Raw genomic sequence first — 17333 nt, 5'->3', positions numbered from 1 at the left:
TTCAGTTTTAGATAATTGAATTTTTGGTTTACTTATTCCCATCTGTTTGTGTTATTATATTATATTATATTATATATAATATATAATATATAATATATATATAGGATACCTATATATATATATATATATATATACCTATACATAGGCATTTTAAATAAATTTGTAACAAATTGCTTCAGAATGAAAAGATCATGTAAAAAAGTAACTATTACGGTAGCTAACTCGATATTTTTGGAAAATAAAGCTAAGCTACTTTTGAAATAAACGCCACTCAAATATTAGAAAATAAATGAAAAATCAGTATTTGAATAAAAGCGCAGAAATAATTAAAAGAAAAGAGAATTTTGAAAATAAAGACGAGTGTTATCTTTCTTTTCTTCTTCTTCTTCTTCTTCTTCTTTTTCTAGTTTTATGTAATAAGAGATAATTTTCTTTCTTTTGACGCTTTAAAAATGTTGGGAACTTTTTGAAGGGATTTTTCTCTCTTTACCTTCTCGAAAGCTCGTTATGACGTCGCTCCAGGGACGTAAATAAAAAAGATGAAGATTAGAAAGGACGGTAATTCGTGTTCTTACGTTATCGAATGATCAAATAAATGCATATCTTTTATGACTAGTTTTTTGTAACTAAAACGTGTAGACGTGAACGAGAGACGTTCTTTTTCGTTAGGATAAATCAATTTTGATCTTTTTACATATTATTTTTACCTTATCTAAATTTTATTTTCTTTCTTTTTATTTTTATTATATTCACATAACTCATCTAGTAGAATTCTTCGTCAACGTGTCCGGACATCGTACTTTTGGCCCGACCTCGAGTATCGTTTAAATGGACACATGGGGAGATAACTATACTTGCAATAACCGACGGTGTGTTCTCTTGGGAGTGAAACTGCTTTTTAATTAAAAAAATTCTACGAAATGAAATTGCGGTTCGAAACTATCTTCCGCGATAGACGTCCGGGTTTTTATGAAGAAAGAAAGAAAAAAAAAAATAGAGGAAGAGTGAGAGATGTGGGATAGGGGGTCTAAAAAGAAAAATGATAAAATAAATAAAGGAAGGAAATAGGAAAAAGAAATGAAATATTCTCTTTTAAAATTTCTTTTTTCCATTTCTTCTTTTTTTTTCTTTTTTTTTTTTCAATCGTCGTCAGGATAAAATGCAACTCTACATTCTACGAAATTGTATTTGTGATAGACGAGGGATACAAAAAAAAAAAAAAAAAAAAATAACGAAAAAAGAAAAATTCGCTACTACGAATTTCGTAATATTTAAATAATCTAGCAAGAATCCAAGATATTCTTCGGGTTTTAACGAACACTCTTCTCGATTTGATTTTATTTTCCTTTCATTTTTGTAGAATTGTCGGGGCACGACAAAGCGCATTAAGTCGGAATTACTCCAGTTTTCTATTTTTCTATCCTTTTTTTTTTTCTCTCCCCTTTCTTTTTTTTTTTTTTTTTTTACTCATTTTTTCGTTTTTCTTTTTACGACATCTATGATTTAGTCGGATAGTCTCGCGAGTTTACCTCTTCCCTTTCGTTCCTTCCTACCACACTACTACTACTACAATCACCTACCACCCACTCACTCTCCTACCGTTTATCGTTTCTACTGGAACGTACGTAGAAGAACGAGAGTTTAAGTTCCACGGTCGTTACGCGAGATCGCAAACTCGGCTAACGTAACTGGGCTATATGTGAACGTTAAGCCGGTAGTATATTATTTTATCACCGAGAGTCGACGTAAAAATCCTAACAGGGGCAAATTGCAAAAACTAACCAAAGACTTGTTTTCTCCTTTTCTTTTTTACTAAAAGAGAGAGAATGAGAGAGAGAGAGAGAGAGAGAGATAGAGTAGAGAAACTTTGACGTCGATCAAGGATAACCTTTGCTGGTTTTATTACCAACCAACCAACACTATACTTTATCGTTACCAATACTTATCATTATTTGACACACGACGAGGAAAGTTTAATTAACACATAAGGTCATTCATGCTATCAGTCAAAGGAGTATTCGTATTCTCTATCTTTCATGGAAATTCTAAATGATTGATAGTTTCTTGTAATGAAATGTTAATGAAAATGTTCTAACATTTTTATAAACATAGACATATTTTCTAGAATTATCAAACTTTGAAATTGAAAATAATTGGAATGTTATTTTATTTAAAGGTAGGAATATTCCTGTAACTCACTGTACGTAAAAATACGTAAAAGCTATGGGCTCAATATTTTTAACATCAGATTTTATTCGATTCTTTAGATTATAAATATTAGACTAACAATGTTTCCATTACTGTTTATATCGCATTACACAGTCTTAAATCTTCAGATTTATTTATATTAACGTTTATTAGATTTTTCACAAACCGAGGTGACGATGTTACAGTAGATTGTTTACTTCTTATATGGTTAAATATAAATAATAAGTTAAGAAGTTTTAGTTTACGTGATTCCATGCTTTGGCTAGTAGTGTGGTGTTGTATATGTGAGTGTTCTCTTTCGATTATCGGCGTTTATTATGTTATAGAAAGCTTTTTAGAAAATATGAGAATTCGAGAGTATGAAGATAATTGATTTATAAGTGTATTTTGTAGGAGAAAATTGTCCCAAGTTAAGCTTTGTTATTGTCTCGAAGGAACTCTTTTGTTCCCGGGTAACTTTCTCTTATATTTAAATATATATATATATAATATGTATATGCATATGTACATATATTCTGAAAATTACGCTTGTAAGATAAGGATAGGGAGCTTCCATCATTAGCAAACGTAATTCCATGCCGATGCAATTACAAGTAGGACGAGCGTGTGTACGCGGTGAAGTAACTGCAGTACCGGTGCAACAACCAACCATCGACACGGTTCTGCATTCCTCTACTCTTACAACTTTTGCAACCTACCAGTAACACCTCACAACCGAACGGTTGCTTCACTTACACACATACACACACATATATATTCCTGCTTTAATGCGAACCATGGCTATAAAGCGTTACGATTTACATTACCCTCTGAGTTAGTGAGATCCGGAGTAGAGTCCGTCAAGTAGTTATGCTAACGATACTTTGCCTCAAATATTTTTATCCATAAATTAATAATAAATGTAATAAATATTGAAAATAAGGTTGTTAGCATATTTTTGTAATTATTATGTTTGGCGTATAAAGTAGGAAAATGATGACTTTTATTTTACTTCAATGTAATTATTTTTAAGCACATGCGAGGCTTATTGTTAAACAGAAATAGATATTATAGATATGTTTATAATTTTTCTATTGCTGAAAAGTATTAAAATTATTCTTAATTACTACTCTAATATTTTTTTCATTATAAATTTAATTTTAATATTAATATTAGGTATTTTATATATATATATACATATTCGTAATTATTACGGTGTAGTATAAATTAGAAGTGTGTTCATTTTATGTGCCAAAAAAAATTAACTTTTTTTTTTAATGTAAAAAAACAATTCATAACATTCTCTTGGCAATAAAAATTAATCAAAATTTTTATAGCAGCATAGAATACAACGCAGCTCGAGTTAACTCGAGCGTGCAACTAAAGGGGTTAATTCATAATTACTTACTCCCCTAAACACATTTGATAATCTTACAATAATATACGAGTATAAATTAGAATAATAATAATTAAAGTTTAATTGACGTTTTCTTGAGATAAAAGTGAAAGATTATAATAACAAATAGTTATGAAACGTATCGATTCAAGGTTACCGTCAGGCGATCGGTCAGCATGCGATAATTTATCGATAACCCTTGCAGCGGTGGCCATGCGACATAAATTTCCGTAGGCGCTGTAGTCGTAGGTATATGTATGTATAACCAAGCAAGCAAGCTCGTTGGACGCTCGTTTAATTGATTTTACAGGCAGTTATTTTGGTGCTATGTGAAACTTGTAAAGTTTTACTCACGTTGCATTACGCATGAATCGTATAATAAATTAAAATCGACCAACGATCGAGCCCGTTACGAACTGCGCTTCGTACCGACTCGTCTAGATGAGGTAGAGAAAGGGGTTGGATGAGGGGTGGTGAATGAGGGTGAAAGGTTAAATTTTCCTACCATTCGATAATTACAACTTCGGGGCTCTCGAATAAAATCGCATAGGATTATTAGCGTTACGTTGATTAACGATAACGCGGTAACGATAAAACGTCTATGCTATAAACATTTATATATATATATATATTTATGTGTGCGGTTATACATAAGGTTATATGTATGGATATCTCGATGGAGGACGAATACCATAGTCGTGTCATTATCATCTAAATTGCTTTGAAATACGATATGGTCTTTTCTACGAGCTCGCAAAGTATAGTAAAGAGGATGAAAAGAGAGGAAGGAAGAGAAAGAGAGAGAGAGAGAGAGAGATATGTGTTGGGTTGAGGGTGAATAAGGGGTGAGTAGTGGAAGAAGGGTGTAACAAGGTAAAAGGAAGGAAGGAAGGGTTTGCTTGGCGTTCTGGTGGTGGCATCTAGCGGCTAGTGTTCTAAAAATAGTTTCTTCGCGGACGAGCTGGTATTACTGGAAGATTTGTCGCAATAAAATTGGACGGAAGCGGGCTCGCGTGGTAAGCTCGATCTAAAGCTCGGTAAAGAAAAGGACGATGATGGTGGTAAGGGTGTGAGAAAAAATAGGGGGTTAGACGAATTACAAGCTTTCAGGTAGAACGCAAACGTTGGCCAGTTTTAGTCGGTTGCTTCGTTGACCGGCACTGCCATTCAACTACTGCGGGATTCTAACGCAGAAGAGTGGAAACGTTTTCCGCTTCCGTTAGAATTTCTCATCATATTCCCCCAGCGAAGGATTTCCTATCTCTAATCTTCCTCTTTCTCTTTACCTCCACCACTATCTTTATCTATCTTTCTCTTCTATTTTCTTCTCTTCCCTTTTCTTCTCTTCTCTTCTTTTCTCTTACTAACTTGACCTAAGTCACTTTTATATACGTGCGATCTACCCAAGGGAGTGGTGATTTAAAACTGACTCGACAACTACGACAACAGCCTATGCTAGTATATACTACTTGTTTTCGTTTATAACTAAGTCTCCAAGATAAACGATAAAAGTGACAAAGTGTTGCGCTTTTACGAAAAGGTACACACCTTAGCCAGTTTTATGGACATAACGTAACTTATTCATTTTATTGTACATCCCGATGTTCACTAGCTTTCTTTTTCTGTTAAAAATATAATGTTTTAGTTTGTGTTTGAAATAAAGATTAGGGTTTATTGTTGATTAATGCGCAATCGTTATAAGGTAAGGAACATAATGGATCTAAAGGATACGGTTGTTTCTGGAAATTGATATACTTTCGTGCCAGTTAAACATTTTTCAAATAGGTTAAACATTGTATATGTTACTATTATTTTATAAAATCCGTTCATTCGTGAAATATAAGCAGCTAAACTTTGACATAATTATACTGACCTGTTAAAATATAAAAAGAAAGGCAAAATTAAGTACTTCCACTGAGTACACACCTCTTGTAAATTCATATTTAACCTAATTATTTCCAAAAACAACTAGTTTAATTGTATAATAGAATTTTTTTATATACTTTCCTAAAAACGTTTAGTAATTTCAGGTAAGATCTAAGGATTTCTCATGATTTACCTCAAGTGTTCAACAACGTACACTTCACATACATACATACACACATGATGTATATATGCCAGATATAATAAAATATTCGAGAGATGTGAAAAGGACAAGTCGCGTTGGGATGTCAAAGGTTGAAAATATCAAGGGTTCAAACATTCATCTAATTATTTGTCGATAATTTCATTAGATATACTATTATCACTTATTACTTCTGTCTATAGTACGTTCGATCAACGGAAATGAGCACGCGACGATGTTCCTGCGGGCTATTTGTTCTCTCGTGTGTATATGGTAGGAGGAAGTCGAAATAGCTAGAGCGGTAATTAATTAATTAGCGGCATTTAATGTACCGGGAATCTAATAATCGGAATAATAGTATCTAGCGAGCGGCATGGTCGGCGAGTAATCCTGGTCGTCCCATTAAATTCGTTCGTTTTTTGTTTAAAAGTGCTATGTGCTACGTGAAATCCCATCCCTGGAATTTCTATTCGCTCTACCAGAATATATCTCATGCACGATAGCACGCTAATTGTTGATTGTGTTGGTGTGTGTTCCTTCTCTCTCTCTCTCTCTCTTGTTATATCGTTATATAATATATAACAACTATTATTTAACGTCTAAGCTTTCATGTAATCTTCGTTCTAATTTCAACGCAACACGATTCACCTTTTACGTCGATTCTTTGCTAACTTCAAATGGCTATAACAACGTCAAACGTCTAATTGACTTGATCGAAAATTATGTGACTTTTATTACTTCTTATGGACTCTTTTGTGAAATTATGATGACATACTTTGCTTTACAAACTTGAAAATAATAATAGTTATCGAAAGAACAAAAACAAAAAAAAAATACTTACATTTCGTATATAAAAGTTGATACTTACGTTTCTCAGTTTTTCATTTTTTCTTATCAAATATTAACTGAAATATACTTTGACCTTGACTCTTTACTTATCGCGAGAGTGAAACTTTTTAATAAAGTATATTCCAAATAAATGAGATAATTAGAGTGCCTATGAATTTGTATTAGACTTTCTTATAGTTAATCTTTTTTCTAATTTTAAATTTTAAATTAGTTTGAAAAATACATATACAAAAATAATAGATTTATTTGTCCTAGCAATTAATAGCACTAGTAATTGAAAAATATCAAAAAATTCAAGAATGTTTGATCTAATTTATTTTCTAATTTAAACAGTCAATTTGTATAATCTCTTTTTAATTTACAATCCACATTATCATAATTATCGACACAAACATATGTACACACACAAGAGTGTTTATAAATATTATGAAATAAATTGAAGTTTTTTTTTTTTTTTTTAGTTTAAAAATGATAGCAGCCAATAAGATAAGATTCTTTTTTTTATCGAAAGATATATTGGTAGTAAGCCAACGCATATATCGTTCGATCCTTCGAACCGACCTTCTGCTTCCGGCAAATTGCGATCGCGCAGAGCTCTACGTCATTTCCTCCTTGACAGGAGGCGTACACGGAAATGGCGTGTTCTTAGCAGGGATTTATGAACTATACCGGAGGAACGACTTTCCCGTGTCTCTCAGTGATTTCTTCTTTTCAGAAGATCTAAGGACCGAGAAGAAAATTAAGAGTAAGAAGAAGAGAATGAGAACGTGAGGAGGCGGGGTACACGTGGGATTGGGGAGAAATATCTCTCTCTCTCTCTCTCTCGAGAGAGAGAGAGAGAGAGAAAGATATTTCCTCTACTGATAGTTATCATGAAATTTTTTATTCTTTCATCTCTCGACGAAGAAAATTTGTCAAGTAGTTTAACTTTTCCTTATTGGTTTTATAAGAAAAAAGAAAGAAAAAAAAAAAGTTGTTACAACTGTATACCCGATAAAACCTAGTTTCCGAATTATAGTTGTCTTCTTATTACTTATTACTTGCTTCAACTATTCACAATGAAGCTTCTTATCCCACGTTGTCGACAAATTCAAACAATACCCGGTATTATTGGAATAAACGAGAAGATCTAAGATATAACCGTTTGAAAACTTGCATCAAAACCAAAGGTAGTTACCTCATCGAAGAAATTTTGATTACTTTTCGGTAGCCCCTAATATATAATTCAGAAATCAAATTCATATTAATGGTACGATTGTATGAACCTTCTTCCTTAATTACTTTATCATACCGAAACTATCCCTCTTTGAAGTTATGACGTTTATTTTGAAACATCCTATAGATTTATACATTTACTATTAAATTTGGTAGTATCATTCTTAAATATACATGCTTGTATTTTGCATACGGCCTTTCCCGAATTATCTTCCGCGTACTTATGAATAATTCAAGCTTGTTTACTACGATGGAACTATTTGGCCTAACTCGCGTCAAAGTGTTAAGAGTGAGTAAGAGAGTGAGAGAGAGAGGGAGAGAGAGAGAGAGAGCGAGAGGGAAAGAAAGAGAGAGAAAGATAGCCAAAGCACTCGACTATAAGGCGTCAACACGAGAAGGCTAAAGCGAATGTAGAGAAGAGGACACCTTGCTGAGGATAAAGAAGTTAAAGAGCGCGCAGGAACGAAGGCGTTCGTTCGCACAACTTCTCCCACTCTCTAATCCGGCTTTGGAATATTTATGATGCCAAGAGGAGCTCTATGTCCCTTGGTATATCGTTATATACTTTATGTTCCCGTTAAGCGTCGAACAAAAATTTTCCACTTACTTTTACCTATCCCTACTATGTCTACCAACCCTATACTCACCCACCCCCACTGGTTCCCCTTTCATCTGTTATACTTTTACGAGGCTGCTTTTCGAATCTATCCGACTGAATATCCGTTTATATCACAACTGCTGCTTGCTACGAGCAAATTATACTTTATGCTTATATTTTTTTTTAAATGATTTAGAATCCTATTTTATTTATTTATTTTTAGAGGTTAAAGGTTAAAGACAAAGTTTTAGATTGTATGATCATTTATATTGAACACATTTTAGTATCGCATTTTTTAATCATTCATCGACACCGCGAGTCTTATTAAAGTTTGTATTATGTTTAAGTAACTATTTGTTTATTTGAAATTGAAGTTGTAAATAATAAAATATACTATTGGATAATATTTTAGAAATCTTAATGAGTATTAGTAAATTTTTTTCAAATATTTTCAATAACAATAACATTTTGAAAAACTCGTATAAACGCAAGGAGAATTAATTAGGAATTTTATTCGACGAAAAACATGAACCTTTGTAAACCTTTTCTTTGTACAAAAGAACATTTGGATATCATTAATTATTACTATATTCGAATTAAGCAATGTTTGTATTCAGTTATTTTTTATGAGAAGCATAATTTCGAAATTATTTGAAATATAGAAGTAAGGTGCAATTAATCATACATAATTTTGATCAATATTTTGTCACTTGTCAACGAAAGCTAATTCGTTGCTTTGAGTTACCTATTTAAAGTGATCTTTCTTGACTTGGAAGTTTGAGCTTTAGTGTGGAATCGAGAGGTTTCTTGATTCGATTCCCTCGAGGGATTCCATAAATTCGACAACCACGTAGGAAGTCCACCCTTCGTCTTTTGGACTATCACTTCGTGTAATCCGATACGCTCAGAAGAAGAAGACTTCGAAAAAGAGAGAAACGGAGTGAGAAGAGAAGCAACGGAAAAAGTGAAACGAAAAAGAAGAAGAAGAAGAAGAAGAAGAAGTGAGAAGAAGATATATCGGCGAAGAAGAATCTGAAAGAAAATGAAAAAACTTGGAGAAATGTCGCACGTTGATAGGGACATTTTTTTTTTGAGGTGGGAGGGGGGAGGAAGGAAGGAAGGGGGGGGGGTTTGCCATTTGGCCATTTCAAGGAAATTTGTATGAGGAGGAATCAGTATATGTATGTAATCATGAAATATCAATCTCATCGAAGAGTTTGTGGTAGTAGATTCACATACACAGATATATAGTTTCTGTTCGAACGTTTCTAAGTATTACCACACTTCTAGTTTGAAATATTTATCGAGAATATTTTTAAATTCGTATTGATTTCTTCATGCAAGGGAGTAGAACGAGAAACGTTCGTTCGTACGATATTAATGAGATTTAAGAGAGAACGTGTACAACCTGTATAAATATAATATATTAGATTTACCATCAAAGTTTATAGCATAAAACATTTTCCAATTTTTTTCTTTTTTCTTTTTTCTTTTTATATTATGATAAAACAGAAATATTTCCGATGAATTTATTTTATTTCAGAATGACGGAAAAAGAATTTTTTTTTTTTATTCAAGATTTCTTTTTTACAAATTTTGAAAGTCAATGGTATTTGCTTTTAAATTGAATCTACGTGTGTGTGTGTGTGTGTGTGTGTATTGTGCATGTAATTTTTTGTGTATTTTTCATTTTTTCCCCTTTATTTGATTTAGAAGAATATAAGTATATTTGTTATTGGATCGATCGATCGATCCACAGGTTTCTTTTTCTAAGTGAAATAGATCAGACCCTTGGGGTTCATTTATCCGTAAGTCGCGTGAGAACCGAGAGACTAATATAAGTCGTAAAAAAATCAAAGCTTTACGTGAACTTATATATATATATTAGGGGGACCGGAAAGTAATGTCGTTTTCTTACGCTAAATACAAACACATACATTTTTAACGAGTCTTTATTTTTAATCAATGATGTATTCCCCATCATTGTCAATAACCTTTTGCCATCTAGTGAGTAAATTTTCAATCCCTGATCGATAAAAATTAATTGGTTTTTCGGCAAAATATCTAGAGATGGCATTTTGGATATCATCCAAATTTGCAAATGTTTTGCCACTTAAAAAGTGTCGCAGCGCTCGGAATAAGTGGAAATCCGATGGAGCAACATCGGGCGAATATGGCGGATGAGGCAGCACCTCCCACCCCAATTCATTAATTTTTTCTAGAGTTCGCCTTGCGCAGTGCGGTCTTGCATTGTCATGTTGGAGAATGACGCCTTTTCGGTTGACAATCGCTGGCCACTTTTCAATTAAAGATTGATTGACTCGCTGCAATTGTTCGCTGTAGAGGTCTGCAGTAACAGTTTGTCCAGGTTTCAGTAATTCAAAATGAACAATGCCGCGAATACTCCACCAAACACACAAAAGCGCTTTTTTGGGATGTAAACCTGGCTTAGCAGTACTCCGAGGGATTTCTTTTGGAGAGAGCCACTGCCTTTTGCGTTTTGGGTTATCATACAGGACCCATTTCTCATCTCCTGTGATTAAGCGATCAAAAAACGCTTCTGTGTTGTGTCGTTGAAGCAATAAGTTGCATGTGATTGATCGGTTAGCCTTATTCTGTTCGGACAGATTATGCGGGACCCAAACACCTGCTCTGCTTACTTTCCCAATCTGCTTCAAATGTTCTTGGATGGTCGACCAAGGTTGGTTGAGACTGTTTGACAATTCCTCGATCGTCTGACACGGATTTGCTTCCACTTCCGCCCTTAACACGTCGTTGTCTAACGCTGATGGTCTTCCTGATCGATACGAGTCGGAAAGATCAAAATTACCCGATTTGAACTTGGAAAACCACCTTTGGCATTTACGAATGTCCAGTGCATTTGGATAAACATCGCAAATGTTTTTGGTAGCAACTGTTGCGTTATTTCCCTTGCGAAACTCAAAGAGCATGCAATGCCGGATGTGTACCTCTTCTGGTATTTGGCTGGCCATTTTACCCAAAATTACAAAAAAAAATTGTAATTCAATTCTCTATAAGTAAAGAAATCACTATAACCTCACAATGTCTTTGGTACGCCTCTGAACCAAACAATGAGCTGACAAATGACAATCAAGTATTGGCATGCGCAGAAACGACATTACTTTCCGGTCCCCCTAATATCAGAGTATGATCATGAAATAGTTGACGAAGAAACTATACAAACCTAATAATTAAAATGAACTTTGACAAATAATACAAAGCATCTAACAATAATTTACTTTCTCAACAATTGTTTGTTCTCTTGTCTCGGAAGATTCGATTTTTACTTAACCGGTCTATTAGCCGATATTAACGAAAAAACTATTTCTATGATATGAAAGTACCAAATAAAACGATCTTCGAAGAAAACAAACAAAAATGTATAATATTGGGTTGACAATTAAGTCATTGCGGAATTTGTTTTACACCTAAAAATCAGTTTTTTGATAACAAAGATCAGACATTTTATGAACACTGGCATTATGACACTGCCTGACCGATGGCAAAAGGTTATCAACAATAATGGACAGTACCTAATTAAATAAACTTATATTTTAAAGTAAAAATTTGTAAATTTCATTCTTATTTAAAAATTCGCAATTACTTAGTTGCCAATCCAATAAAATCGAACAATCATTTTTACACTTTAATTGTGTTCGCATATTTGATTTTTTGATTTCTTTTGTTTTTTTTTCTGAAAGAAAGATCTACGATCGTTAGAAAAGAAACGACAAAGATGCTTTATTCTTATTTGGTTAGAATCTTGGAGAAGGTTTCATCTGTGGGGGATGATTAAGTCGTCCCTTGAGTTTTATTTTCCTGGAGGTGGTAAGAAGTTTCACTGGGAAAGTTTTGATCCGAATGAAAGACGAAGAAAAGAAAGAGAAAGAGATCTAAAACACGACCACCCTCGTCGTTTTCGTTGGTCGTTTTCGTTTCGTCTTTCTCGAGAAACGTAACCTTTATCTTCGATCGTACTTTCGCGTCGCTGTGGTCTCGTTTGCGCAAAGTCGAGGGGGATAATCGATACGTCTTCGTCTACCTTCGTCACCTGGACCTCTCTTTCTCTCTTTTTCTCTCTCTCTCTCTCTTTCTCTATATTCCTCTCTTTTTCTCTTTCTTTTTTACATACATATAGACACTTCATTTCTTCTATCATCTCATCTAAAACATTCCTAGTGATATTTAACTCGACTTTGTTCTATCGAATCAAGATCTGACCTTGAACATTTTAATCAATTCGAAAGATCTCATTAGTTACAATTACGACATTCTTTTTTTCTTCTTCTTCTTCTTCTTATATTCTACTAGAATCAACTTTTTATCGCATGGTTATTTCTTATCGTTAGTTGGTCGAGCTTTTTTTTTCTTTCCTTTTTATTCATCGATCAATCTTCTCTTTTTTCTTTTTTTTTTTTTTACTTACATTTTTATTATATTAATTTTGCGAAATAATTCAAATTGAGAGATTTAAAATAAATATTGATGTGTGAAAGTTAGTTTGTTGTTAGAAAATGTTTGATAAATTCGGAATATATTATTATTCATGTATTTAAGGGTTGTATGGGTTATTTTAGTCGATGATGCGTTGCATTGCAGTCTATCCAAAATTTCTGCTACACGTTGAATATGTTGTCAGATCTTTTTTTGTATATGCATTGAAGTTTTTCAATGATGACGATAGGATAGTTGTGTCGAATACGCGATTGTTTTTAAATGAGCCCAGAAATAAATATCTAATTACACACTTATAACTTTGAATGCACAGCAAATAGAAAATAATGATGTACTTCTGGTAAGAGAACCGAACATTCAAACTATTGTGAATAAATGTAATTAACGAAATGTGTGACATAGATTTGGACAAGAAATATATTTTTGCAAAATGTAGAACATTGTTTAGAAATCTAAACCAAAAATGATCTTTCTGAGTATCTTTTGGAATTATTAGAACCCTTAACCCTTAAAGTGCTATGGACGCATATATGCATTTGTTAAAAATTACCAGAGTGGTCTATCGACGCATACACGTGTTTTTGTTAATATTAATATAAAGTAATGTAATATTTATATTAATTAATTAAATTACATTCACACATACACACAGAAACAAAAACTTTAATTATTTCGTTGCTACAAAACATTTTAGTTAAAAGTATTCAGCACTCAAAGAGTAAAATGGCTATAACTTTGAAATAGAATTAAATAGGGCACGTTTTTATATGAACATTGTTTCATTGTTTTTGTACACCCTGTTTATATTTTTAAATTAGGTCTTACGTATTATGAAACTTCCTGTATAATTTATAAATGAAATATCTTTATATGTTGAATATCACAAACAAATATTATTCGATTACTATGTGAATGGCGTTTACAAATAATTCAATACGATTTGATTAAATAGAATTATTATCACACACACATACACACACACACAAACAAACAAACAGTCAGTGATACTTAATAAATAAAATACAAATGTATAAATATAAATAAATTTATGTAATTTATACTCTCGTAAGGTAATTTCCGATCGATTAATAATTGTACAATAATTAATTGTTAACGTAATTAAATTTGATTATGAAAATAAATTATTTTATGAATAAATATTTCTAGAAAAAGATTCGTTCAATTGAATGTATTTTATTTTCTTAAGTAGTACGATGATTGTCTTGATGTCCATTAAAGGAAAGAAAACTGGACGTATAACCAATTTTTTTTTACAGAAAGACAAAGACGTATAGCGGAAATATAAGGGAAGAAATATGGGTAGGTCAAAAAAAGTATGGATTATTAAAGTGACGAAGATCGAAGAGAGAAAAAATGAGAAAAGAGAAAGAGAAAGAGAAAGAAAGAGAGAAGAAAAAGGAATTTCGTTGTAAGGTTAGAAGCGATAAAAATTCGAGGCTGCTGGTTGTGGTTTGTGGCAAGGACAAAAAAAAAAAGAAAAAGAAAAAGAAAAAAAACGAATAAAAGAGAAAAAAAGAAAGAAAGAAAAAAATAAAGAAAAAGAATTAGAGAGTTTTGTTTAACTTAAAGTCACCTTCGTTCTTTCCTTTCGTTCAAAAAGGTTGGCTCTTGCGTGTTTAAGTAAGTAGATGTTTCTGGAATATTCTATCGAAACGAAGAGGGATGAGGAAAAGAGAGAAAGAGAGAAAGAGAGAGAGAGAGAGATTAAAAAACTAGGGAAAGAGAGAAGAAGAGGGGTGAAGTAGAGGAAGGAAGGGTGAGAAAGGGGATCGAGCTGTGGCCGCTGGGATTTAAAAGTAGGGTGGTGGTGCTGTTTAATTAGAGCAAAAAATGGTGAACGTATTCGAGAGAGAGAGAGAGAGAGAGAGAGAGAGAGAGAGAGAGAGAGAGAGAGAGAGAGAGTGAGAGTGAGAGGGGAAAAGGTAGAGGACGGAGAATAAAAGCGACATGGAGGTGGGGAAGAAGAAAAAAAAATGTTGGAGAATGATAAACGAAAGCTTTGAAAAAAGCTCTAGCGTGTATGCGATAATTCTGTTAACACGCCTGATTAGCTTACCTTTTCCTTTCTTTTGCTTTCTCTCTCTAATTCAATTTTTTTTCCCTCCAACTAGAAACAATGACTTTAATAACTGTCAGAAGAGATTTTTTTCTTGTTTTATCTTGCTCTTCGATCACTCGAAAACATGCTATTGTTGTTTCGTATTTTAACATTTACAAATATTTTCTTTCTCGTGACCCATTTTATTGTTCTCTTTTTTTTCCTTTTTGTTTTTTTTATGTAAAGTTTCGATATTTCAGCAATATTTTTCAGTATTTCATAAGGTATTAATTAAAATGAATAAAAAAAAAAAAATATTTTAATATTATTTTGAATATTACAAAATAATGAAAATGTTGATTTCAAATTAATCGAATTATATCTTTAATGCATATTACCTCTCTCATTTAGCAATGAAATTAACAAAAATTACGATTATCCATCCATCTACCATAGATATACAATATATGTACGTAAAAATAAATTTAAGTAAAATAATGTAAATTTTCGATAGAATCTGATTTACATAACTTACTTTTTTATAAAAAAAAAAAAAAAAATCTATAAACAAAGAGAGAGAGAGAGAGAGTCATAAGTTTGAAAATCATTTTACGTAACGAGTAAAAAGATGAAGTTTGAAGAGAGGGCCAGTGCTTTTTTGATGAGAATTTGCAAATCGCGTTTTACCTAATGTCTCTCCCTTTCTAATTTCTTTTTGTTTTTTGGTCTATTTGTATATTTGTCTCTTTCTGTCTACAATAACGAATAGAGGTTGCAAACGTGTCCTCATTACAGTTTCGTCGCTACATAAATCCTCGTAACCATCAATTAAGTCGAACTGCAAGGTTGGGTACAAAGCAGTAAGGCAGGTACTCGGTAATCGTACAGTTAAATTGCAGACGGATTAACGATTATTACTTTAGGTTCGTCAAGGTGGCCCCGTTTACCTTCTCTAACGGTGGATGGATCGAAACCCGTTGTTGAATATTAGAAATTACGATTACGATAACGATTCGAGATCCTCTTAGTCTTCGTAGTCATCATCTTCCTCCTAGTCATCGTCATTTTCATCGTTATCTTCATCGTCGTCATCGTTCTCGTTGACGAGGGGTATGAAAATAGGCGCACAATCTGGTTCTCAACGATATAGCCTCTTAAAAAGCACGTCTAGGAACGCGTAATGTCCTCGTTCTCGCGATAATAACGAGTCATCGTAAATATCGGGTTGCTACCTCTAGTCCGGTTCTTCTCTCATATTTTCCTCCTATTTCCTCTTCTAACCTTTTTCAATCTTTCAACCCTTACCATGTCTTTCCCTCTTTCTTTGTCTTTCTATCTCGATCGATTTTTCTTTTTTCTTTTTTTCTCTCCTTGCTCTCATTCGTTCCGACCTCCTCGTCTTCCTTTCGCGACGACGAGAGTCATCATCGATTTAATATCTTGTTTAATCTTAAAAGAGGAAGAAGATGAGAAAGTAGACGAAATTGCGAAAAAATGAGAGAACTAAATAAATAATAAATTAAATTTAGAAAAATCCGACCTCATCATTCATCTCTTTCTTTTCCCTGTTACTTTATTTTCAAGTAATTTTTAATTAACATTTATTTAACTTTATCAACATGCTTTGACTCGAGTATCATAGTTTCATATAAATTTCCTTATACTGTATTAGTAGGTTGTTCGTACTTGCATATGAATGACCCCTATATGGGTTGGGAGTAAGAGTTAGCAGAATTATTATAATATCCTGTTTTTCATTTAAACATAAGAATGTGTCATAATGATAATAAAAATGTAAGGTCTCCACTTGAATGATATTTATTAAATATATCAACTTTAATCATTTTTCGTTTTAGTGAATTGATTTTGGGGACATCCTGTATACATTTATTTCTCTATGGACACATGTGCAAGTGAAATTGTTATAATTTCTAGGACGTGCGGACATCGTTTAGATTTATTTTGCGTACGTGCTTAAACAAGCTGCGAAATAATGCGAGCGGAATTTACGAGCCGTTGCGAGGCTAAGTAGTACAGCCACAACTCGGTCGGACAAGCTCTATCCCCTCTCCTATCCTCTCTTTCTATCACCAACATACGTATACATGAATATAATACATAGACGCGTTACGCGTAAACACACGCAAATGTGTGGATGGAGAGAGTAACACGCGAAACTCGATAGATTATCTCTCATAAATTATTTATATGTATAATACCGTGTATATACGTACGTACCTACATTTCAGTATTTATCGGAGCATAGCAATTCAAAGGAACATGGCCGACAGCTACGATACAACAATATATATTTTCTCTTTTCTTTATCACCCCATCCATTCTTGGAACTTTATCAAGCTACTATTTAAATTTGATCTCGTGTGTTTTCAGTGTGGCAACTTCCCGTGCGTCGAAAGCGTCAACAAGCGAAAATCACCGAGGGTGAGTTTTGATATTATCTATTATATAATATATTATAGATTTTAAT

At 33.0% G+C, this 17333-nt stretch overlaps 1 protein-coding gene across 5 annotated transcripts in view; it reads left to right on the top strand.

Annotated features, from left to right (window-relative positions):
• Nucleotides 1–17333, top strand: part of Nrx-1 (neurexin 1) — a 263851-nt gene that overhangs the window by 9882 nt on the left and 236636 nt on the right. For all 5 annotated transcript variants that reach the window (XM_015324919.2, XM_015324920.2, XM_015324923.2 and 2 more), the window contains exon 2: nucleotides 17237–17287. In XM_015324919.2, coding sequence (XP_015180405.2) covers nucleotides 17237–17287 — 51 coding nt within the window. The remainder of the gene's footprint in view (nucleotides 1–17236; nucleotides 17288–17333) is intronic.

Source organism: Polistes dominula, unplaced genomic scaffold (genome assembly GCF_049000335.1).
Source record: "Polistes dominula isolate Pdom_NZ unplaced genomic scaffold, Pdom_raw_medaka contig_28, whole genome shotgun sequence".
Classification (NCBI taxonomy): domain Eukaryota; kingdom Metazoa; phylum Arthropoda; class Insecta; order Hymenoptera; family Vespidae; genus Polistes; species Polistes dominula.
This window is presented reverse-complemented; position numbering and strand designations above follow the sequence as displayed.